This window comes from Oreochromis aureus, linkage group 19 (genome assembly GCF_013358895.1).
Source record: "Oreochromis aureus strain Israel breed Guangdong linkage group 19, ZZ_aureus, whole genome shotgun sequence".
Lineage (NCBI taxonomy): Eukaryota > Metazoa > Chordata > Actinopteri > Cichliformes > Cichlidae > Oreochromis > Oreochromis aureus.
In genome coordinates, this window is record NC_052960.1 from 9,486,371 (window position 1) to 9,506,174 (window position 19,804).

The 19,804-nt window shown below is 37.8% G+C and overlaps 1 long non-coding RNA gene and 3 gene segments (V, D, J or C); all 4 read left to right on the forward strand.

The window, feature by feature from the left end:
• The first annotated feature begins 4,417 nt into the window (after positions 1 to 4,417).
• On the forward strand, positions 4,418 to 5,735 carry LOC120434916. The gene is made up of 3 exons (XR_005609427.1): positions 4,418 to 4,489; positions 4,692 to 5,304; positions 5,453 to 5,735. It is a non-coding gene; the product is annotated as an uncharacterized LOC120434916 (long non-coding RNA).
• Positions 5,736 to 6,492: 757 nt separating this feature from the next.
• Positions 6,493 to 19,804, forward strand: part of LOC116318171 — a 47,251-nt gene continuing 33,939 nt past the window's right edge. Inside the window, 2 exon segments of the C gene segment in view lie at positions 6,493 to 6,553; positions 6,677 to 6,964. Of these exon segments, the coding sequence occupies positions 6,508 to 6,553; positions 6,677 to 6,964 (334 nt within the window).
• Positions 10,743 to 11,622, forward strand: LOC120434909. The segment is given in 2 exon segments: positions 10,743 to 10,856; positions 10,980 to 11,622. Coding segments are annotated over 2 exon segments (366 nt in total).
• Positions 14,181 to 18,780, forward strand: LOC120434902. The segment is given in 7 exon segments: positions 14,181 to 14,249; positions 14,453 to 14,758; positions 15,886 to 15,968; positions 16,165 to 16,470; positions 17,605 to 17,793; positions 17,964 to 18,074; positions 18,173 to 18,780. Coding segments are annotated over 4 exon segments (567 nt in total).

Consider the following 19,804-nt stretch of genomic DNA (forward strand, 5'->3'; position numbering starts at 1 on the left):
AACCTAATAAACACAGTTATACATTTAAGAAGCCACATCTCTAAAAAAGAAAAAAAAATCGACCTCCAATAATAACAATATTGTAGATTTTTACTCTGCTCTTAAAGAGAAGAGAACTCTGCAAAAAAAGAAGACATGCTCAGAAGACGTTGATTAATTGCAGATACATAAATGCACTGATCTTCTCTCAGTGATAATCACCATCCAGCTGTCCTCTGAATTTTCACTTAAGACACTGAACTTGACTTCAATGCACTTGTTCAGTACTAAAATAAACTACATTTCTGTCACTAAACAAGAAAAAAAAAAAAGAATTGAAAAGCAACTTCATTGTAGTTTAATGAAGTCATTAAACTACAAGCAACAACACTTTGTTGAAAGGAATCTAAAACAAATGCACATTTTGTTCACAAGTGTAACATCTACAAATTATAAGGAGATAAGATTTGTCATCAGTGTCATCATTTTCCTATTCAACCTGTAAAGTTATATTGATTCCAGCTATAAATTGTTTTTACTGTCACTTTTACAAACAACAAGGTTGCTCCATTTCACTTAAATCTCCCAAATAACCAACTTCAGCTCTTCTCACAGCTCACAGCCTCTTTGAACCTGTAACACTTCCTGTCATAAGGTGGCAGTCTATCTCTGACTTTTATACTGAACCGGTAGGCTGAATGTGTAGTCATGGCTGTCAGAGCTATGATATAAGCTGAGGACATGATAAGACTCCACCTGTTGAACGATGGTTTACTTGAGTTTGTTTTCTCATCACAACTGAGAACATCTTTCACAGCATGATGATTATTCTACTTCTAAACATTTATTTTAACTGTATTTTAGTTTCAGGTAATACAATGAATACAATAACTGCATTTTAATAAGAAACTACACTATTATTATAATGTTGGCATATTTGTATTTTTTAAGTAGCATAATTTTAAGGCGTATTCTTACATGTTGTGGCTTACTTTTGATTGATGTCTCTTCAGCAGGTTCCTCTTTAAGTGACCAAGTCGACCAGGATCCGGCTAACATTTACACAAGAGGAGAAGATGCTAAAATCTACTGCTCACAAAGTATTCCAAGCTATAACCGAATCCTCTGGTACAAACAGTTAGAGAAACAGCTACAATTTCTGGGATACATGTATTTAAACGACGACAACCCAGAGCCTGGAGTGAATGTGATGATAAATGGAAGTGCAAGAACTGGCGAGAAGTGCACATTAACGATTAAGGATATCAAACCGAGCAGCAGTGGAGTGTATTTCTGTGCAGCTAGTTTCCACAGTGCTGCAAATCACTCCACCTCTATACAAAAACCTAACAACACAAGTTTTGTACAGCTCCTCACACCTGGAATCAACAATTATAACCAATCTTGGTCTCACAAAGATCAGATATCACAACAGAATGTTCCTCATGAGGAGCAAGGCACTATTTGAACCACCACATCCTCCAATTCAAAATATGTGCACTGTCTTATTTCAGCAAGAACACTAAGATGTTACAAATTCTCACACGTCATTATCAACTTGTTGAATTGAATTTGTTTAATTTGTGACTGATGACCTTTAAATGAAGTCATTTTTAATTTTTTTTCAGAGGCCGATATAATCAGCACCTAAAAACATGTAAAAACAATAAACACAATATTGACTGATTCTCAGTTGAATAAGCTCTCATCTTTGGGGTTCAGATGAACATTTTGTTATTGTTTCACTGTTTTTGTTTCATTGACACAAACGAGGCTGCTCTTACTGCTCAAAAATCTACTGCTCATGTAGCCTTCAGATCTTATAACCAAATGTTCTCTTTCATGCAAAGAAAGAGCTTTGTAAGAGTTTATAAGATACATGTCTTAAAACCAGTGTTGGGTAAGTTACTTTAAATTAGTAACTTAGTTACATTACTAGTTACTTCTCTAACAAAGTAACTCAGTTACTTCAAGTTACTCGTTACTTTCAAAGTAACTAGTTACTAGGGAAAGTAACTTTGGTTTTACTCAGAATTCTCTTGTTAATGTGTTGCTTCCGTAACTGGATACCCAGCCAGACTGCCAGTCTTCTAGCTTGCTTACTTGCCACAAGTGCACTGTGCCACCTACCAATAGAAAGGAAAAAATAATGTGCACATTTCCACGAGAGAAATCCCACGCCTGGACCGTCGTTGACCGCCGCCATGATTCTAGCCTGCTTTTTACATCCAACACAAAAACTGCAGTCGTGGTGCTTTTGATTGTACTCAGAACTTGGAAATTCTGCCTTCTGAATAGGAAGATGTAGGTAACACCAGACTGCAGATGAGCTGGATACAGAGCTGGACTGGGATTAAAAAAATCATCCCGGGCATTTTGACTAGAGACCGGCCCACCATTATAGGAAAAATCATAAAGACTTTGAATGAAAACAAACACTGTTGTGACAGTGATGTACACTGTTCTGATGGTATATATGTATCAATCTATCAATTGTTTGTTGCAAGACTCAGATAATTATTTTTTTAAAAGCTAGATATTTTAAATGAGAATAAGAAAGAAAAGTATTTCCTTGTGCCCCCTTTCCTGTTAATGCCCTACTTGGCCCCCTGGCAACACTTTGCTAGATCCGCCCCTGCACAGTTACCAGCTGTCAGCTACGTAGAAAAGGATCCTGGTGTTATTTGTCTCTCAGAAACAGTTCATAACTTCCCTTCAACTCATTCATGTCACCTAAAAGGTAAACCTGTTTCTACATCACCTGTTCAGCTCTGATGATTCAGTAAGGACATCTCCTGGTTTCATCTGCATGTTTCCCTCTCACCAGATAACCAAACCGATATCATGACCAGCAGCTTTACAGCTGTGGCTCCAGCAAACATCAGCTGATACTAGAAATTAATATTAAATAAATTCTAACAACAGCTGATCAAGCTTAAACTTGCTGCTGTTGTTTAACGCGACATCCGCTGGTTTCCTCTTTCTGGCGCAAAGTGGGCGATAAATAAACAAGAGAGAAAAGCCGATCAGCTGATCATTGATCAGTTTCGTGATTGAAGTAGAAACAGGAGAGGAGAGAATGAGAGAAGAAGAGGCAGCTGTGCAGCTTCAGCTTTGTGTCTTTTTCATTGTAGCTGAAGTCCGGGACAAACTGTGTTCCTTTTCACCTCAGTACGAAACGCGAAATATTTTCTCTGAATACCAGACGATTCTGTTTTTACTGGACGGTTGGCAACTCTAATAATTAACCGTATGAACAAAATAAAGTTCAACATCAGTAACATAGCACCCACCCAGCTGTATACAGTAGAAACTCCGTCATGCTAGCTAGCACGCAGTACGAAAATGTCAGCATACCGAAAATAAACTCCACCTAAACTTGGTTTATATGTGACTCCGATAGACTGCAGGTCATAACTTCTTACCTGAAGTTCAGTTCACCTGACACGCGGACCGGCGGCCGCTTCGGGTCTCTCCTCTTGCCTCCCTTTTCCTTCATCCACCTGCTGGCCTCCACCACTTGCTAATGTTATTGAATCTGTGGAAGCTCCGCGATATCCACCACACTAAGTAACGAGTAACGAGCCTATCTAAATCCCAGTAACGAGTAACGCGTTCCTGGTTTTGGCATAATAACTAGTTACCGTGCTCGTTACCACAATAATAACGTAGTTACTGTAACGCGTTACTTAATAACGCGTTAGTCCCAACACTGCTTAAAACAATGATAATGAAGTCACACTCCTTTTAACATCCCCGCCTTGCACTGAGTCGTGCTTCCATTATTATTGTGATCTTTAAAAAAAAGGGTTTTTTGTCATTTCTCACAGGTTCATGTCCAAGTAAACAAATTTCAGTCAGATTGAGTTTATTTAATATATATTAGGAAGCCGTGAATTCCAGAGGGTGAAGTTGATGTCAAGATGAATGGAAATGCAAATAAGTGCAGTGTATTTTTGTGTTGGTCTTTAGCACAGAGTAGGAGAGTTACTAGTCATACCAGACAGTTCAAAGCTTCTTACATCTGCATGACTATCTTTGACATAGTGACCAGATATCTATAGGTAGACCTTTATAATGGGACAGGAGTCAATAAAAGTCTGATGGCAATCATATCAACATGGTACTAGTAACATTTGTGTATCACTTTCAACCCAGCAGTCTAAACTGGCTGCAGTCATATGCATGTTTGTGAGTTGCTCTGCTCCCGAGAAATATGATTACTTTGGAGCTTAAACAGTCATTTTTACCCGCAACAGTTATTATGCACAATTCTAAATGTGGTGTGCAGTGGTAGTTGATTGGTCAGTGTCAAGAAGTGGAGGAAGTACTAAGCCATACAGCCCATCTTAAAGGTTGTGCTACTTCCCTGATGGGAGGGGCTACAAGGAGATGGAATCAGTACACACTGTTACAGAAACATTATACAGACTGATGTTTAGTCTAGTCAGAAAACGCAGCATCATGATATTTTTTTTCTTTCTAAGCTTTGACATTATTCTGGTTTCAGGTAATAAAGTCTTAATTGTTCCTTGTATTTCAGCTTGTTGTAGCTAATGTACCATACTGTCATACTGTTTGATTTCTTACAGAAATGAATAATGTGTTTATGAGCACCAGTGATTGAAGAACTGTATTTTATGTAATGGAAAAAAATAGTTCTTGTCTTAAACTCCTGTCCTGAAAATATTTTTGCATAAATCATCTTACAGGTTCTTCTCTCCATAACCAAGTCCAGCAGGATCCTGCTGAAATATACTACAGAGCTGAAGAAACAGCTAAAATCAGCTGCTCTCACAGCATTCAGCACTATGATAAAATCCTCTGGTACAAGCAATCAAGGGACGATCAGATGCAGTTCCTGGGATACATGAATGTAAATGATGGATATCCAGAGACTGGTGCCAATGTGGAAATAAGTGGGAGCGCAATTCAAGACAGCACCTGCACTCTAACAATTAAAGGACTCATTGTGAACAGCAGTGCAGTTTACTTCTGTGCTGCTAGTCACACAGTGCTATGTAGCACTGCTCCCCAATACATAAACCTCCCAATCATCAGTTTTCATCTCTTCTTCTCAGAGTTCACAGCCCTGTGCACCTGTAACATTTCCTGTCATGGCGCTGCAGTATATCATTGCAAAGACTTGTAAATTGAACAAGGCTGACACCATGACAGTTCTAATAATAAGCTCCACCCACTGAATGACTGTTTGCTCTAAAGCAGATTTACTCTTACTTTAACCATAGAACACCTTTCATAGCGAGATGATGATCGTGATTATTCTGCTCCTGAGGTTTCATTTAAACTGTATTCTAGTTTCAGGTAACAGCATAATTGTGTTGAATATATTTAAGCCAGAATTAAAGAGTATTAGAAATATAACAGGATATAAATTGCATTTTTAAATACATCATTTTTAAGCTAATTCTTATGCATTGTGTCTTACTTTTGGTTGATATCTGTCCAACAGGTTCTTCTTTCAGCGACAAAGTCTACCAGACTCCAGCTAATATTTACACAAATGGAGAAGATGCTAAAATCTCCTGCTCGCATAATATTTCAAGCTATAACCAAATCCTCTGGTACAAACAGTCAAAGAAACAATTAGAATTGCTGGGATACATGGTTTTAACAGGAAGTAATGCAGAGGCTGGACTGAATGTGGTGATGGAAGGGAGTGCAAGTCAAGGCAAGAACTGCACATTAACGATTAAGGAAACCAAACTGAACAGCAGTGGAGTGTACTTCTGTGCTGCTAGTTACCACAGTAGTGCACATCGCTAGACTTCCATACAAAAACCTATCAAACACATTTTTTAATATCTGTATTACAGCTCACAGCCTCTCACACCTGGGATCAGCCATTATAACCAATGTTGGTGTTACAAAGATCAGATATCACAATAGAAGGTTCCTTGCTATAGAAGAAGAAAAGCGCTTCGTTTACCCCTTACTAACAAATTCAGTTTTGCAGCTGACAGCCCATGTATCTGTATTACACTTCAAACCAGCACGCATTTGTCCTCTAACCCAGATCACATATTAACATATAAGATTCATTATGAACAGGAATGCAGCATTCAAGTTACCACATCCTGGTATAAAAAGCATCCTCAATATTCAATATGTCTTCAGCAAATTAAACTTGAGGGTTGTACCACAGTAATGACTCCAATCCCAAAAAGAAGGAAACTGTTTAGGTATGAAAATACTATCGTGTGAGATGTTTAAGGTTTTACATCTAGAGCTTACAACACTACCTAGGGTAAAAAGCAAGCTTTTTTAAACTGCTTTGCGTGGGTTTTTTGCTTCTTCTCACACATTTTGGTCCAGAGTGGTGTGCACGAGTAGTTGGCTTTAATGTTAAAAGAGGAAGTGATGAGATACAACCCACCTTTAAAGGTTCTGTATACTTACACAGTGGGAGGGTTTCCTCTGAAGTAGGAATACAGTAATCGCCATACCAGCCTACAATAAGGCAGAAACTCAGTATCAAATAGACTGAGACTCAGAAAACACTGCATCATGATCATCTTCTTGTGTTTAATCTTTAGACTTGTACAGGTTTCAGGTAAATATTATTGTTTCTTTTATTTTTATTTCAGTTGCTTATTAATTCTATAATTATTAGATTTTATTACTGCATAATTGTTTTGCATTAGTCTCCTTAATGCAGACATACTTGTTTCAGCAGGGTCTTCTCACATTGACAAAGTCCACCAGACTCCTGCTGAATCTTTCTACACATCTGAAGAAACAGCTGCCAAAATCAATTGTGTCCATCATATCCAGGACTATAACCGAATCTTTTGGTACAAGCAATCAAAGAACAATGAGCTGCAGCTCCTGGGATACATGAATGTCGATAAAGACTATCCAGAGAGTGGAGTAAATGTGACGATGACTGGGCGTTCAACTAAAGGCGAGACCTGCATATTAACAATTAAAGGACTCAACCTAAATAGCAGTGCAGTGTATTTCTGTGTTGCTAGCCACACGGTGCTATATTCCACTGTTTCTCAATACAAAAACCTCCCGTCAGCTACTTTTTTTTTCTTTTTCATTTCAGTTTTGTAGCTCACAGTCTTCTGCACCTGGATCACACTTCTAGCCAACATTGGTCTTGCTCCCCATCCAGATCAGATATTATAATATGAGGTTCTTCTGTGCAATAATGAAATAGAGTTGCCACATCCTGTTATACTAAACAAACACCTCAAGCCTTCAGTCAGACTGTTTACATTCAAACATAGTTTAAATATTATTGTCAAATAAACAGGTTAGTCTTAGCCGTGTCCGTTGGTGCAGTGGTGTTTATAAGAAACAACTGACTAATACTTTAAATTATCAGTGCTATGTTTTATTTTGAAATACATCCCAGTTATTGAGTGAGCAGAGCACTGGTGAATTTGATGCATTGTGCCTTTTGCCACAGATGCATGGACTTTGGAATAATACCACTTTAATACCAATAACACTTACATAACCACTTAACTGACCGTTACATTGGTACCATCCTATTAATGAACCGTGCTTGAAGCTCTTTAGAACAACCCATTTTTCCACAAACATTGTCGAAGACAGACTGTATGGCTATGTGCTTGACTGTATACACCTTTGGCAATGGGACTGAAAACAACTGAATTCAAAGATTAAACTGCTGGTTTTAACCATGGTAAAAATAATAATATAATAATAATAATAATAATAATAAAGAAAGAAATTAATCAATATTCATTTATCATTAACCTTGCATCTGATCAATTTATGTGACTGACAAGGAGGCTGGTCTTAATTGGGTCCCTGAAGTAGCCAACTGTCATGCCTGCGGAACAGGAATTTTTACGGTGGCCCTGAGAGGCCAAACGGACTGCAACTTAAGAAAATACCAGCAATACGAAAAAGGCTGCAAAAGCACACAAAACACACGGGAAACAGGAAAAACGAAAATGGAAACAGGAAAAACGAAAACGGAAATAGGAAAAACAAAAACAGAAAAAAGGAAAAAACAACTGCAACTGGTCCGTCAGGTTTTTGTCTCCCCAGAAACACTTCCCTTGCTTTTGGAAATCTGTTTTTTACCTTTCTGACATAAGCTGTAACCATTCATTTACCTAATGTACAGTATCAGTTAGCAGTTTTTACGCATAAAGCAGCATGAAAGAACTGGTCAAACTATAAAGCATGACCTTAATGATGGAGGAACTATGGTCTGTATATGTAGCAGGAACAAAAAGCTTGTTTACTGCTCACTAACATTTAAGACCCAGTCAAATTGGACAATTTAGGACAATTGAACCATTGACAATTGATCCTTTAAGACATTTTATTATTAAGAACGTGACAAGTAACTTGTTTTGTGAAGCAAGATAGTAGATATGAATGAACACATTCATAACTACTAATGAATAATAAGTTAATGATTTTACAAAGGGACTGTTTTCTGACTAACTTTGAATATATTCTTGCAGGTTTGTTTTACTTTCTTTCACAAGATGGCAGCATATCTTTGTTGAGGCAGCGGTGTATGGTTAGCAGCATTTAACATAACATATAGAAGAGCAGGAACCCGTAAGACACCACCCACCTTGAAAATCTGGTCTCTTGTATTCCTGACAGGCTAACCTATAACCAGACTGCCCTTAAACTGAAGTCAGAGAACACAATGATGATCATTTTCTTGTATTGTTCTCTTGTTGGTTTTTTCCATGTTTCAGGTAAAAAGTAGTATTGTATTGTATTTTTTCTTTAAAATGTTTTTAAAGAGGTATTTGCTTGTAACCATGAGGTTCCTATGGTCTCTAAAACGAGGATTAGTTGTCAGAAGAAGTAGATCGGTTGTATTAACTTAAACACTTTATTACTGGTCATTTTTTTATTCTCCAACACTTGTTTCTACAAGTAAGGAGGAGCTGCAAATATATATTGTTGTTAAAGTGTTGCTTTTCTTGGTTTTTATAAAGGTTACTTACTCATCTTAATCTAGTCAATCATATATGCACTAACTGACATGTGGAAAATTTGTCACATTTGTAGTCAGAGTTTTTTTTTTTTATGTCTTTTCCACAGGTTCTTCTCTGAATTCCCAAATTTACCAGACTCCAGCCCAGCTGTACATTTCAAGGGAAACAGAAGAAGTCGAAATAAACTGTTCTCACAGTATTCAGGGCTATGATCGAATCCTCTGGTATAGGCAAATGAACAACAGACATCTGCAGTTCTTGGGATACGTGTACGGGACCGTGGATAATCCTGAGAAAGGACTTGATGTGAAATTAAAAGGAGATGCAAATAAAAATAAGACTTGCACACTAACAATCGAAAAACTGGGCCCAAACAGCAGCGCAGTGTACTTCTGTGCTGTCACTCAACACAATGCTAGAAAGCACTGCGCTTCAGTACAAAAACCTCACCATGTGTTCTCCCCTCAGCACACGGCGCTGCACCAGCACCTGTCAAGAGGGGTTTTTTTCCCCTCCTTTTTTTTTTTTAAGGAAGCTTCCCTCTGTCAGGCAACTCACTATTTAAATGCCCTCAGATATTCAGTATATCTGCAGTGGCAGCATGTCAGGAAACTGGAGCACTATCATGATGCAGCTTTTCATTAGATTTGTACTTTTTCCCCTCTGGCTTCAAGGTAGTAATTAATAATTAACATTTGAAATGCAAATATTTTCTGCTATAGTTATGGTGTGCACTGCAACAACCAAGTTTAGTTTAGGGTTCTTTTTTTCTCTGTCAAGCAATACCTGGAACATTTAAACTATTTATTTAAAATATGGCTAAGTAATAACTGAGTTATTTGCTGCTTATTTTTAAAACAGACTGGTCTAATAGTTCATCAATGAATATGGAAAATGTTTAAATGAGAAAAAAATAAGTAAATACACTTTTTTGTTACAACTTATATAAGAAGATATCAAATTCTGTTTGAATGTTGAATTTTCTCTGCACAGGTCACTGCCAGGATGTTACTCAATATCCTAAAATCAGCTGGAGTTATTTGTCCAGTTCTGCAGAGATGAACTGCAGCCATAACAAAGACTTTACTTATATGCAGACATACTGGTACATTCAGCGACCAGGAAAGACCATGACATTCATCCTCTCCAAACCTCTTGGGGGGAAGATTGAATATGGAGACGTCTCTGAAGCAAAATATTTAGCCAGCAAAAAAACTTTGACATTGGGACCCTCACAGTGAAACACTTGCAGTTTAATGACAGCGGGGTGTATTTTTGTGCCGTCGGCAGACACAGTGATGCGAGAAGAATGAGAAGCTGAGCAAAAACTGTTTGCTAGTCAATTAGATGTATATTGGAAAAAAACAAGCATTTTATATCATGTCACCAGGTGGCACTAGGGCTCAAGAAATACTTCACCTTAACATGCAGCATGTGAAATATAAAGTAGGATTTCAGAGGGCACAAACAAAGAGTTCACAGCAAACAAAACTACTTTAAATGTCAACTTTGAATTTTGTTCAATGATAATCTTTTACTAAGAGAGTAAGAGATAATTACTTCTATGGCCCCTGAGTTGATAAATTTCTCTCCATCTATCACGTCACAAAATGTAGATTCTAAGAAGCTACAGAAGCTTTTCCCCTCATTTATATTGAATGGAGCTTTGATTAAATGGGTTTTTCTTTTAGGCTCTCTCAGACCTCATAAATTCACTTGAACTCCTGGCCCCTCCCAAGTTGCTGAAGCCTTTTTCTGTCTGGGAGTGATTGGGTTTCTTTATCACTTCGGTTACCATCACTATCAGCCACTATAAGTCACTTTCATCTCATGCAAAAGCCCAAGTGTAGTCTGAGTCGCTTTTTGAGCAGTTGCTCAAAATGATTGCGTTTCTCCTCTTTTGTCTGGCAGGTAAAACTTGTTTCAACTATATTTGTTGATGTTTGATTAATACTGTACATTTAGTTTAGCTTTTTTTTGTTCAGGATTGATCAGAGCATAAATAATAATATTCTGGTTTTTTTCTTCATACAGGTGTTTGTGAGGGTCTTCGAGTTCATCAGACTCCATCTGATATTATCAAACAACCTAATGACAAACCTGGTGACAAAATTCAGATTTTCTGCACCCATAATAAAACCGACTACTGGGTGATGCTCTGGTACCAGCAGCCACCTGGAGACACAGCTATGAAACTCATTGGGTATTTATACTCCAAAGATGTCACAATGGAAGAGCCATATAAAAATAATTTCGCCATCTCTGGAGACCTGACGGGGAATACAGCAAAGAAGAGTTCTCTCATAATTAAACTTGCGGGACAAGAGCAAAATGCCGTTTACTACTGTGCTGCAAGAGAAGCACAATGACAAAAAGGCTCTTTGAACCTTACAAAAACTGCACAATGTGGAATCATCAGTGGTTTAAAAAACAGAAAGGGAATAAACTGATCACATACACCTGTTTTGTGGTTGTACTGTGGTTTGATGTAATCATGTTTCCATTGGCTAACGTATTTTGTGACTGTTTTTTATGTTTGTTATAAGGAAATCTGTCCAAAAACATCATTTGTTGTGAAATCTAATAAAAGGAGAACTTATATAGATAAATCACATGAAGCCACTCCTCCTCTGCCTACATCACACTGGTTTCTTCGTGCAGTGACACCCAGCTCTGCGAGAAAGCACCTGCAGCACAGACTCTGTTGATGCTGCGATACAGCCATCATTTTATAGTAGCTCATGTCAGAACTCTACACAATGATCAGATTTCTTTTTTGCCTTTTCCTCACAGGTAACTGCTTCACACTTAAATGCGATTTACAATCTTTGCTTTCACGTTTTATATCATTGATGTGTCAACCTCTGCTTACAGCAGGTATTTCACTGGGGGTTCGGGTCCATCAGTCTCCCTCTGCTGCTATCAGAAATGCTGGTGATGATGTAGAACTAATCTGCACCCATGAAAAAACTGACTACAGAGTGATGCTGTGGTACCAGCAGTCACCTGGAGACGCAGCTCTGAAACTAATTGGATATGTGGACTATAGCACAATAAAATATGAAGGAGAATTTGAAAAGTATTGCAACATCACTGGAGATTTAAGTGGAAATACAGCTAAGAAGGGATCTCTGTTTATAGCGGGTCTAAAAGAGTCTGAGCACAGCGCGGTGTATTACTGTGCAGCACGGTATGCACACTGAGGCAGATTTCCTGTTAGTTACACAAAAACTAAATGCGTGTATCTTTTATCAACTGTGGTTTTATGTCTTTAAGCAACCTTCAGCCATCCAGCTGCTCTCTGGGATCCCTGTCATGTGATACATACATCATTTCCTCATGCCTTTTAAAAAAAAAAAAAAAAACCAAAAACCATACATACTAGTGACAACCCTCATCAGTATCACATTTATATCGCAGCTGCACAGGATAGAGAACTAAAATGATAATTTTACTTATTTTAGGTCATCTTATGGGTAATTTCAATTTTCCTCTAGATCAGCAAGTTTCTATTTTGTTTCTTTGTTTAAGTAAATCTAAGTTGTTGTTGGGTTTTTTGTAGGTTTTTCACTCGGGGTTCAGATCCATCAGTCTCCTTCTGTCATCAAAAAGGCTGATGCCAATGTTGAGATTTTGTGCAAACATGAAAAATCTGACTACAGAGTGATGCTTTGGTACCAGAAGCGACGCGGAGAAACGGCTCTGAAACTTGTTGGATATGGATATGCAAAGTTCAACAATGACAGCGTGGAGGAGGCATTTAGAAAACATTTCAAGTTATCTGGAGATCTGGAAGGAGAGAAAAAACATAGCTTGCTCACCATAATCAACCTTAAACCACTTGAGCACACTGCGACTTACTTCTGTGCAGCCAGGGAAGCACACTGCATCAAACATCCATCTTCTCCTAACAAAAACCTCTTTTTTGCTCACCCATGAATGTAGGTTAAAGAGTAAGTTATCTCCCATACAATCATGGGTTGTTTTTGTGGTTTACCGAGTTCCCAGCTTATCAGCACATTTATTACACTACTGCTTTCCTTTCACCCTTCAGACATACACTGCGTTGCCACAAGTATTAACTCACCAATCCAAATCGTTGAATTCAGGGGTTCCAGTCACGTCTATTGCCACAGGTGCATAAAATCAATGTGAAAGAATGGCTCAGTCTCAGGAATTCCAGCATAGTATTCTGACAGTGTGCCATCAGTGCAACAAGTCCACCACTATTGGTGGTGTAATATCAACTAGAAGCAACTAGAAACAACAGCAACTAAGCCAAAAAAGTGGTGGGCCACATAAAATCAGAGCAGTGTCACCCGATACTGAGGCGCATAGTGCACAGAGGTCACCAACTTTCTGCAGATTCAATGGCTGCAGACCTCCAAATTTCACGTGGTTTTCAGATTAATTTAGATTAAGATTATTTTACTTACATCAAAGCCCTACATGGCCAAGCATAATGCAAAGAGTTGGATGCAGTGATGTAAAGTGTGCCGCCACTGGAGTCTAGAGTAGTGATGTGTTCGCTGGAGTGAAAAATCCATCCGTCTGGCTCAGTCTGATGAATGAGTCTGGGTTTGGCGGTTGCCAGGAGAACGATACTCGCCTAATTGTGCTGTGCCAAGTGTAAAGTATGGTGTGCGATTGTTTTCCAGGGGTTGGGCTCAGCCCCTTAGTCTCCATTTTGTCATGTTCCAACATGACAGCATGGAGACAGTTTGCATTAAACAGTTTGAATTAAAATTACAATTATTCAAATTTTGTGGATTAAACTACCATATTTACTTGAAGATATGTGGGTCAAGATCATAACACAAAACAACTGCTAGTACCAGCCCATAACCCTGCCTGTGTTTTGTTTACCTCTTACATACCAGCGATGCGTGATTATAGATGCCACACAGGTGTGTCCATCTCACCTGCAGCGGTATCGCGCCCAGCCACAGACTAATACCAGAGTTTCACAGAGAAGAGGTGTTATTTTAAATTACATAACAAGTTGACTAAAATATCGGGTACCACTATGACAAAGACCAGTCAGCCTTCCTGAAAGCCTGCCTCAGGTATGCCTTCATCCACACCTGACCAGGTGTGATCAATTAGCAGCTGAACACTCTTGTACTGCCCCTGCAAAGAGATTAGGGGCTGCAGAGGGGCGGAACACTCATCTTATACACTGCTCTCTTTACATCACTTCCTGTTCCTCCTTCTGTTTTACAAAGTACAGTAAAGACTCCATTCAGTTCTTGACATTCAACATGACACCAGCTTATCTTATCATCGCCTTTCTCTGGATTAAAGGTAATTAATTCATTAATTAACCTTCTTCTTTGATATATTTGTAAATTAACCCTTAAAATGCTTTATAGATGGAAGAACTGGAGGTGGTATATAAATATTTACTTTCACCATTTTCCCAGAAATCAGCTGACGTGCACAGGTTTTCTTCTCCAGCAGCAGCACATTACAGCACCACCTAACAGTGTTTCTTTATTTCTTTACAGGAGTTTACCCCAATAAACAAAATCAGGTTTTTCAGTCTCCAACTCAACTGTTAGGAAAACCAAACATTCAAATAAACCTGACCTTAACTCATAACATCTCGAGCTATGACACAATTCTGTGGTATCACCGCTCAGCAGGAGACACCTCCATGAAACTGGTTGCATATGTCAATTATAAAACCCCGAAAGTTGAGCCGGGTTTTGAAAGCCGTTTCAGTGTGAGTGGAGATGGAGAGAAAACCGGTTATCTTCACATCCTGAACCCAAAACACCCCGAAGACAGCGGAGAATATTTTGGAGCAGCAAGTATGCACAGTGATAAATATGCTCATCCTCCAATACAAAAACCTCCATAATGATCCAGCAGATATGAGTACCCCAACAGGAAACCACAGATACCATGTGACACAGTATCAGTGTTCTAACAGCAGTCTTCATTAGAACTGGATGTAGGCTTTACAGGTGATGTTAATCTTCGTATTGGAGAGTCGTTTATAGGTGAGTTGCAACTTAGTTTGCAATCTTACCAAAAATGAGTAGTTATTATTAATTTGTTGTGTATTTAAATTGTATCCAAGCTCTGTACATTATGTTTCTATATGAAGTTTTATTTATTTTTGTGCACCAAACAGAAGATCTGTTTGCCTTCAGATCTCCTCTACTTTTTGTAATCAACTCACAAATGACTTTTCAATAAAGTCTTGGACCAACTGTTAGGTGAAAACACCTGTCAGACACGAGATTCCACAAAAAGCCTTGAACACTCAAGCCACCAAGATCAGACCACAAAACAACTGCTAGTGAAATCTGAGAGACACTTACTGTACCAGCCCATAACCAGTCCAACAGTACCTGTCAGCCAGCATATCACAATTTAAGTACCTCACACTGAACTAAATAACCTATATGATAAAATAAAAGCTCTTCAGATGAAAATCATAGTCTAATTAGTACATTCATATGGTGTTTTTTTAATGCTAGAAGATATGTGAGGACCAAAAAATAGATTCAGCACCTTAACTGTAGATTTTAGCACTACGACTGCTTTTTTGAGAAGTAACTAAAATAGCAAAAGTAACCAATGTCCAAAGAAACGCTTGGATACAAATCCAAAACACCTGGAGAACCGTTTTTAAACTTAACTCAACATCCTATATACTAAAATAAAAGCCTTTCAGAGGAAAATAGAATTCATACTGTAATTAACACATCCATATGTTTTTTTTAATGCTAGAACATATGTGACAAATAAAATATGTAGTCATTATCTTAACTGAGAAACTCAAAATAAAACAAACAGGAGAACTATTGTTACAGACCTCTTTAAAAATTAAAAGAAAGTCTGGCTTCTTGGAAGACTATTTTATATCTCATCTTATACGCTGAGCTCTTTACATCACTTCCTGTTCCTCCTCCTGTTTCTCAAAGCACAGTAAAGACTTCATTCAGTTCTTGACATTCAACATGACACCAGCTTATCTTATCATCACCATCATCAACTTTCTCTGGATTAAAGGTAATTAGTTAGTTAACCTTTTTCTTGTATATATTTATAAAATAACCCTCTACAAACACCTTACTACGGAGGAATTGGAGGTTAAATATTTACACCTTCTGTAACACTGTTTTCCAGTAATAAAGCTGAAGGTTTTTCTTCTCCAGCAGCAGCACATTACAGCAATATCTAACAGTGTTTCTTTATTTCTTTACAGGAGTTTACCCCAATAAACAAAATCAGGTTTTTCAGTCTCCAACTCAACTGTTAGGAAAACCAAACATTCAAATAAACCTGACCTTAACTCATAACATCTCGGGCTATGACACAATTCTGTGGTATCACCGCTCAGCAGGAGACACCTCCATGAAACTGGTTGCCTACATCTATTATAAAACCCCAAAAGTTGAACCGGGTTTTGAAGGTCGTTTCAGTGTGAGCGGAGATGGAGAGAAAACTGGTTATCTTCACATCCTGAACCCAAAACACCCCGAAGACAGCGGAGAATATTTTGGAGCAGCAAGTAAGCACAGTGATAAACATGCTCATCCCCCAATACAAAAACCTCCATAATAGTCAAGCAGATATTAATACCCCAACAGGAAACCACAGAAACCATGTGACACCATATCAGTGCTCTAACAGTCTTCATTAGAACTGGAAGCAAGTTTTACAGGTAATGACAATATTAAGAAGAAGAAGTTTGAGAAAAGGAAAGGATTCAAAAAACATCAGCATGATGCTATGAAAGTTAGATAGAAATCCAAATGATTTTTTAAATGTTCAACTTTCTTTACTGCACAGAAAAAGTCAGGAAATCTAAATATATGACAATCTATAATAAGTTTTATCTTCCAACTATATAGTTCAGCCAAAATCAATAAAAATCCAACAATCAGTGATACTCTTCATTTTAACTCTCTGGGACAAAAAATATGGTCAAAAAGCAACCACATCTGGCAAAGCATATCAGAAAATCCTTGCAATTAAAATCTTGCTTCTTTAATACAATAATTTTACTTGTAGGATCAATAAGTATTTCTCTATCTGTCAGTTTATCTTTGCAAATTAACCGGGTGATAAATGTTTTGGACTTGTGGAGAAATAGCATTTCACTGCACTTACATGTTATGGATTTAATATAGAAGAAGAAGAGTGCATTTAAATAAAGGATGTAAATGGTAAAAAAGCAGGTGGAAGAACTGCCACATTCATTATTTCAGAGAAGAAATGGAAAGTTAGCAGGGAGTACATTCAAACTGGTTTAATTATGATCAAGAATTTAAAAAGCAGAACATCAGGGGCAGGACTAAACCAATTCAACCGATAGGTGGAGGCACAGCACGTAGTTTGAAGCTTTTATCATGAGGATGTGGTGATGAATTAACCCGACACTGCTACAGTGTCACAGTCTTAATCTCAGAGAACTGCTCTAGTCACATCAGTGCCTGACGATGTCTTCATTGTATGCCTTTGGTTCTTTCTTCATCAGTCTTTACTGTAAGATGTCAAACTTCAGGTGTTTGTGGATCTCTTTTAATATGCCTGAACAGTAATATTCAAAATATGCGTTTCTTTAGAGGTGATTTTGTTGGATATATTTTGTTTGGTTTGCAATTGTTTTTGCACAAATATGTTTATTGTATTTTCTCTACAGGTCAGGTGAGTGCTGTTACATTTCAGCAATCTCCTCCCCAATTAGTGGCAGAGAAAAGTGAAGTCCAGATCAACTGCAGCCATAATGATGGGAACCTTGCTCTAATGCTCTGGTATCAGCATATGAAAGAAAATCAGTCTATGACCCTCATTGGGTATGGATATCAAAATACCCGCCAAACATTTGAGGGTCAGTTTGAAAAACAATTCAAGTTGACAAGAGGAAGCGCAACAACAGGAACACTTACTATTCCAAGCGCAGAACTGTCACACTCTGCTGTTTACTTCTGCGCTGCCAGCACACAGTGATGTGGCTTAATGCCACTCCCTTACTAAAAGCATTTTTTCCTATTCCTGCAGGTGTGATGTGTCTCTTATAGACTTTGGCTGAACAAAACCGTGTTTGTCCTACAACAACACAAACTTGGAGGATGTCAGCTGTGATCGGGTTTCTTCTCGTCTTCCTTTCAAGTAATTATTTCAAATTTTCTTGCACTTTTTACAACACTTGTTATTTTACAATAACTTCTACATTAGCTTCTTTAACATTTGCGTTCTTCCCCACACAGATCAAGCCAGCAGTGTGACCTTTCAACCATCTCATCCAAGAATAGTCACTGAAACAACCAATGTTGAAATTACATGCAGTCATGATAAAAATGACTTCTATCTAATGCTTTGGTACCAGCAAAAGGAAAATGGTTTAATGAGCCTCATAGGATACAGCTACTTCGGCAGTGACTCTGCCAAGGAAGAAGAATTTGACAATCGGTTTGACATTAAAAGAGAAAACATGCAAACAGGAGCTCTGAGCATCAGCAGTGTGATTGTATCAGACTCAGCCATGTACTTCTGTGCTGCCAGCACACAGTGATGTGTTTTGATGTAATGCCAATGCTAAAAACCTTCTTCTTTCTGAACCAGGCTGCTGGAATGTGCCTCAAAAATGTCTTTTTAGGCAAACTTTCAGTGGTTCAAACTCACAGAGTCTTTACTCCACATACACACCAGTGAGCCTGGGGTGCCCACTTCCTTAAACCAGTTTTTTAGACCCTCTGAGTTCATGTCAAAGTTTTTTAATAACATTTTTACACTTGCCAAGTACTTCCTTTTACAACACATCAACTTCACTTGCTGACATATAATCTTATTATATTTGCAGGCTACATGGTGTAAAAAGAACCAAATGTTTACCTTAAGAAGGTGAAGCTGTAATTGTTAGCATAAACAGTCTAATGAAATAAACAGCTGTTTATTCCATTCTGGTGTCATTTTTGAGTTTCTACTGTAGTTTATAACAGTCAAATGTATTAAAGTATATGTGATCTTATACCTTTGTGTATTGTAATGTAACGTAATGTGTGGCTTTATTTTGAACATGTTAAAATAATATAACAACAGTTAAATAATATCCATTATAATTAACATGGAGTCCGTCCGTTTTCCACTATTTATAAACTATTGTTTTAAAGACAATGTGGTGACAATCTCATATCACAATATCATGTTTTGCTGCTGACTTTAATCAAGTAAAAATAAGTTGATCAAAACCAGTCATCTTATAAGTTTGGCAGGTAATATAATTTTATCATACAATTATAATGCATGTAATATAGCAGTTATTTGAAACATTAGATGGATTTTTTTTCCTATTTATTATTTGCATGGCCTGTTGTTTGTTATAATTAAAATGTAGACACTAACTTTCTCTTACTTGCACGATGTTGCATGATGCTGGGAACAAAAGATGTAAATTAATGTCACAGCAGCACAGAATACTGGCAACATTTCAAAAAGAACAAAAATAAAGCAGTCGATCATGAAGGAGGGTTATATATGATACTTCTCAAATCATGTGATCATGTGATCTCAGCTCATGATGTCTTTTGCATTAAATGTGGTGAGGTTTGCATCTGCTGTATCAGTCCACTGAAGGCAGCTCATCACTAACATGGTTACAGCAGTTATTTATTTCTCATTATTTATTCACTCTGGTGGGTGCTCTGTGTATTTACTCACACTTTATTTACAACCTAATAGGTGACAAATCTGAGAAAATTCACTTTTATTCTCTGTTTTTTCTCCCATGGCTTCTAGGTCTGACTGTTGTTGTTCTTCAGTCTGAATATCAAATCTCTGACCCAGGGAGAACAGTGACACTGGAGTGCAAAATGGGTTCAGAGTTCAGCATGAGCAGTTAC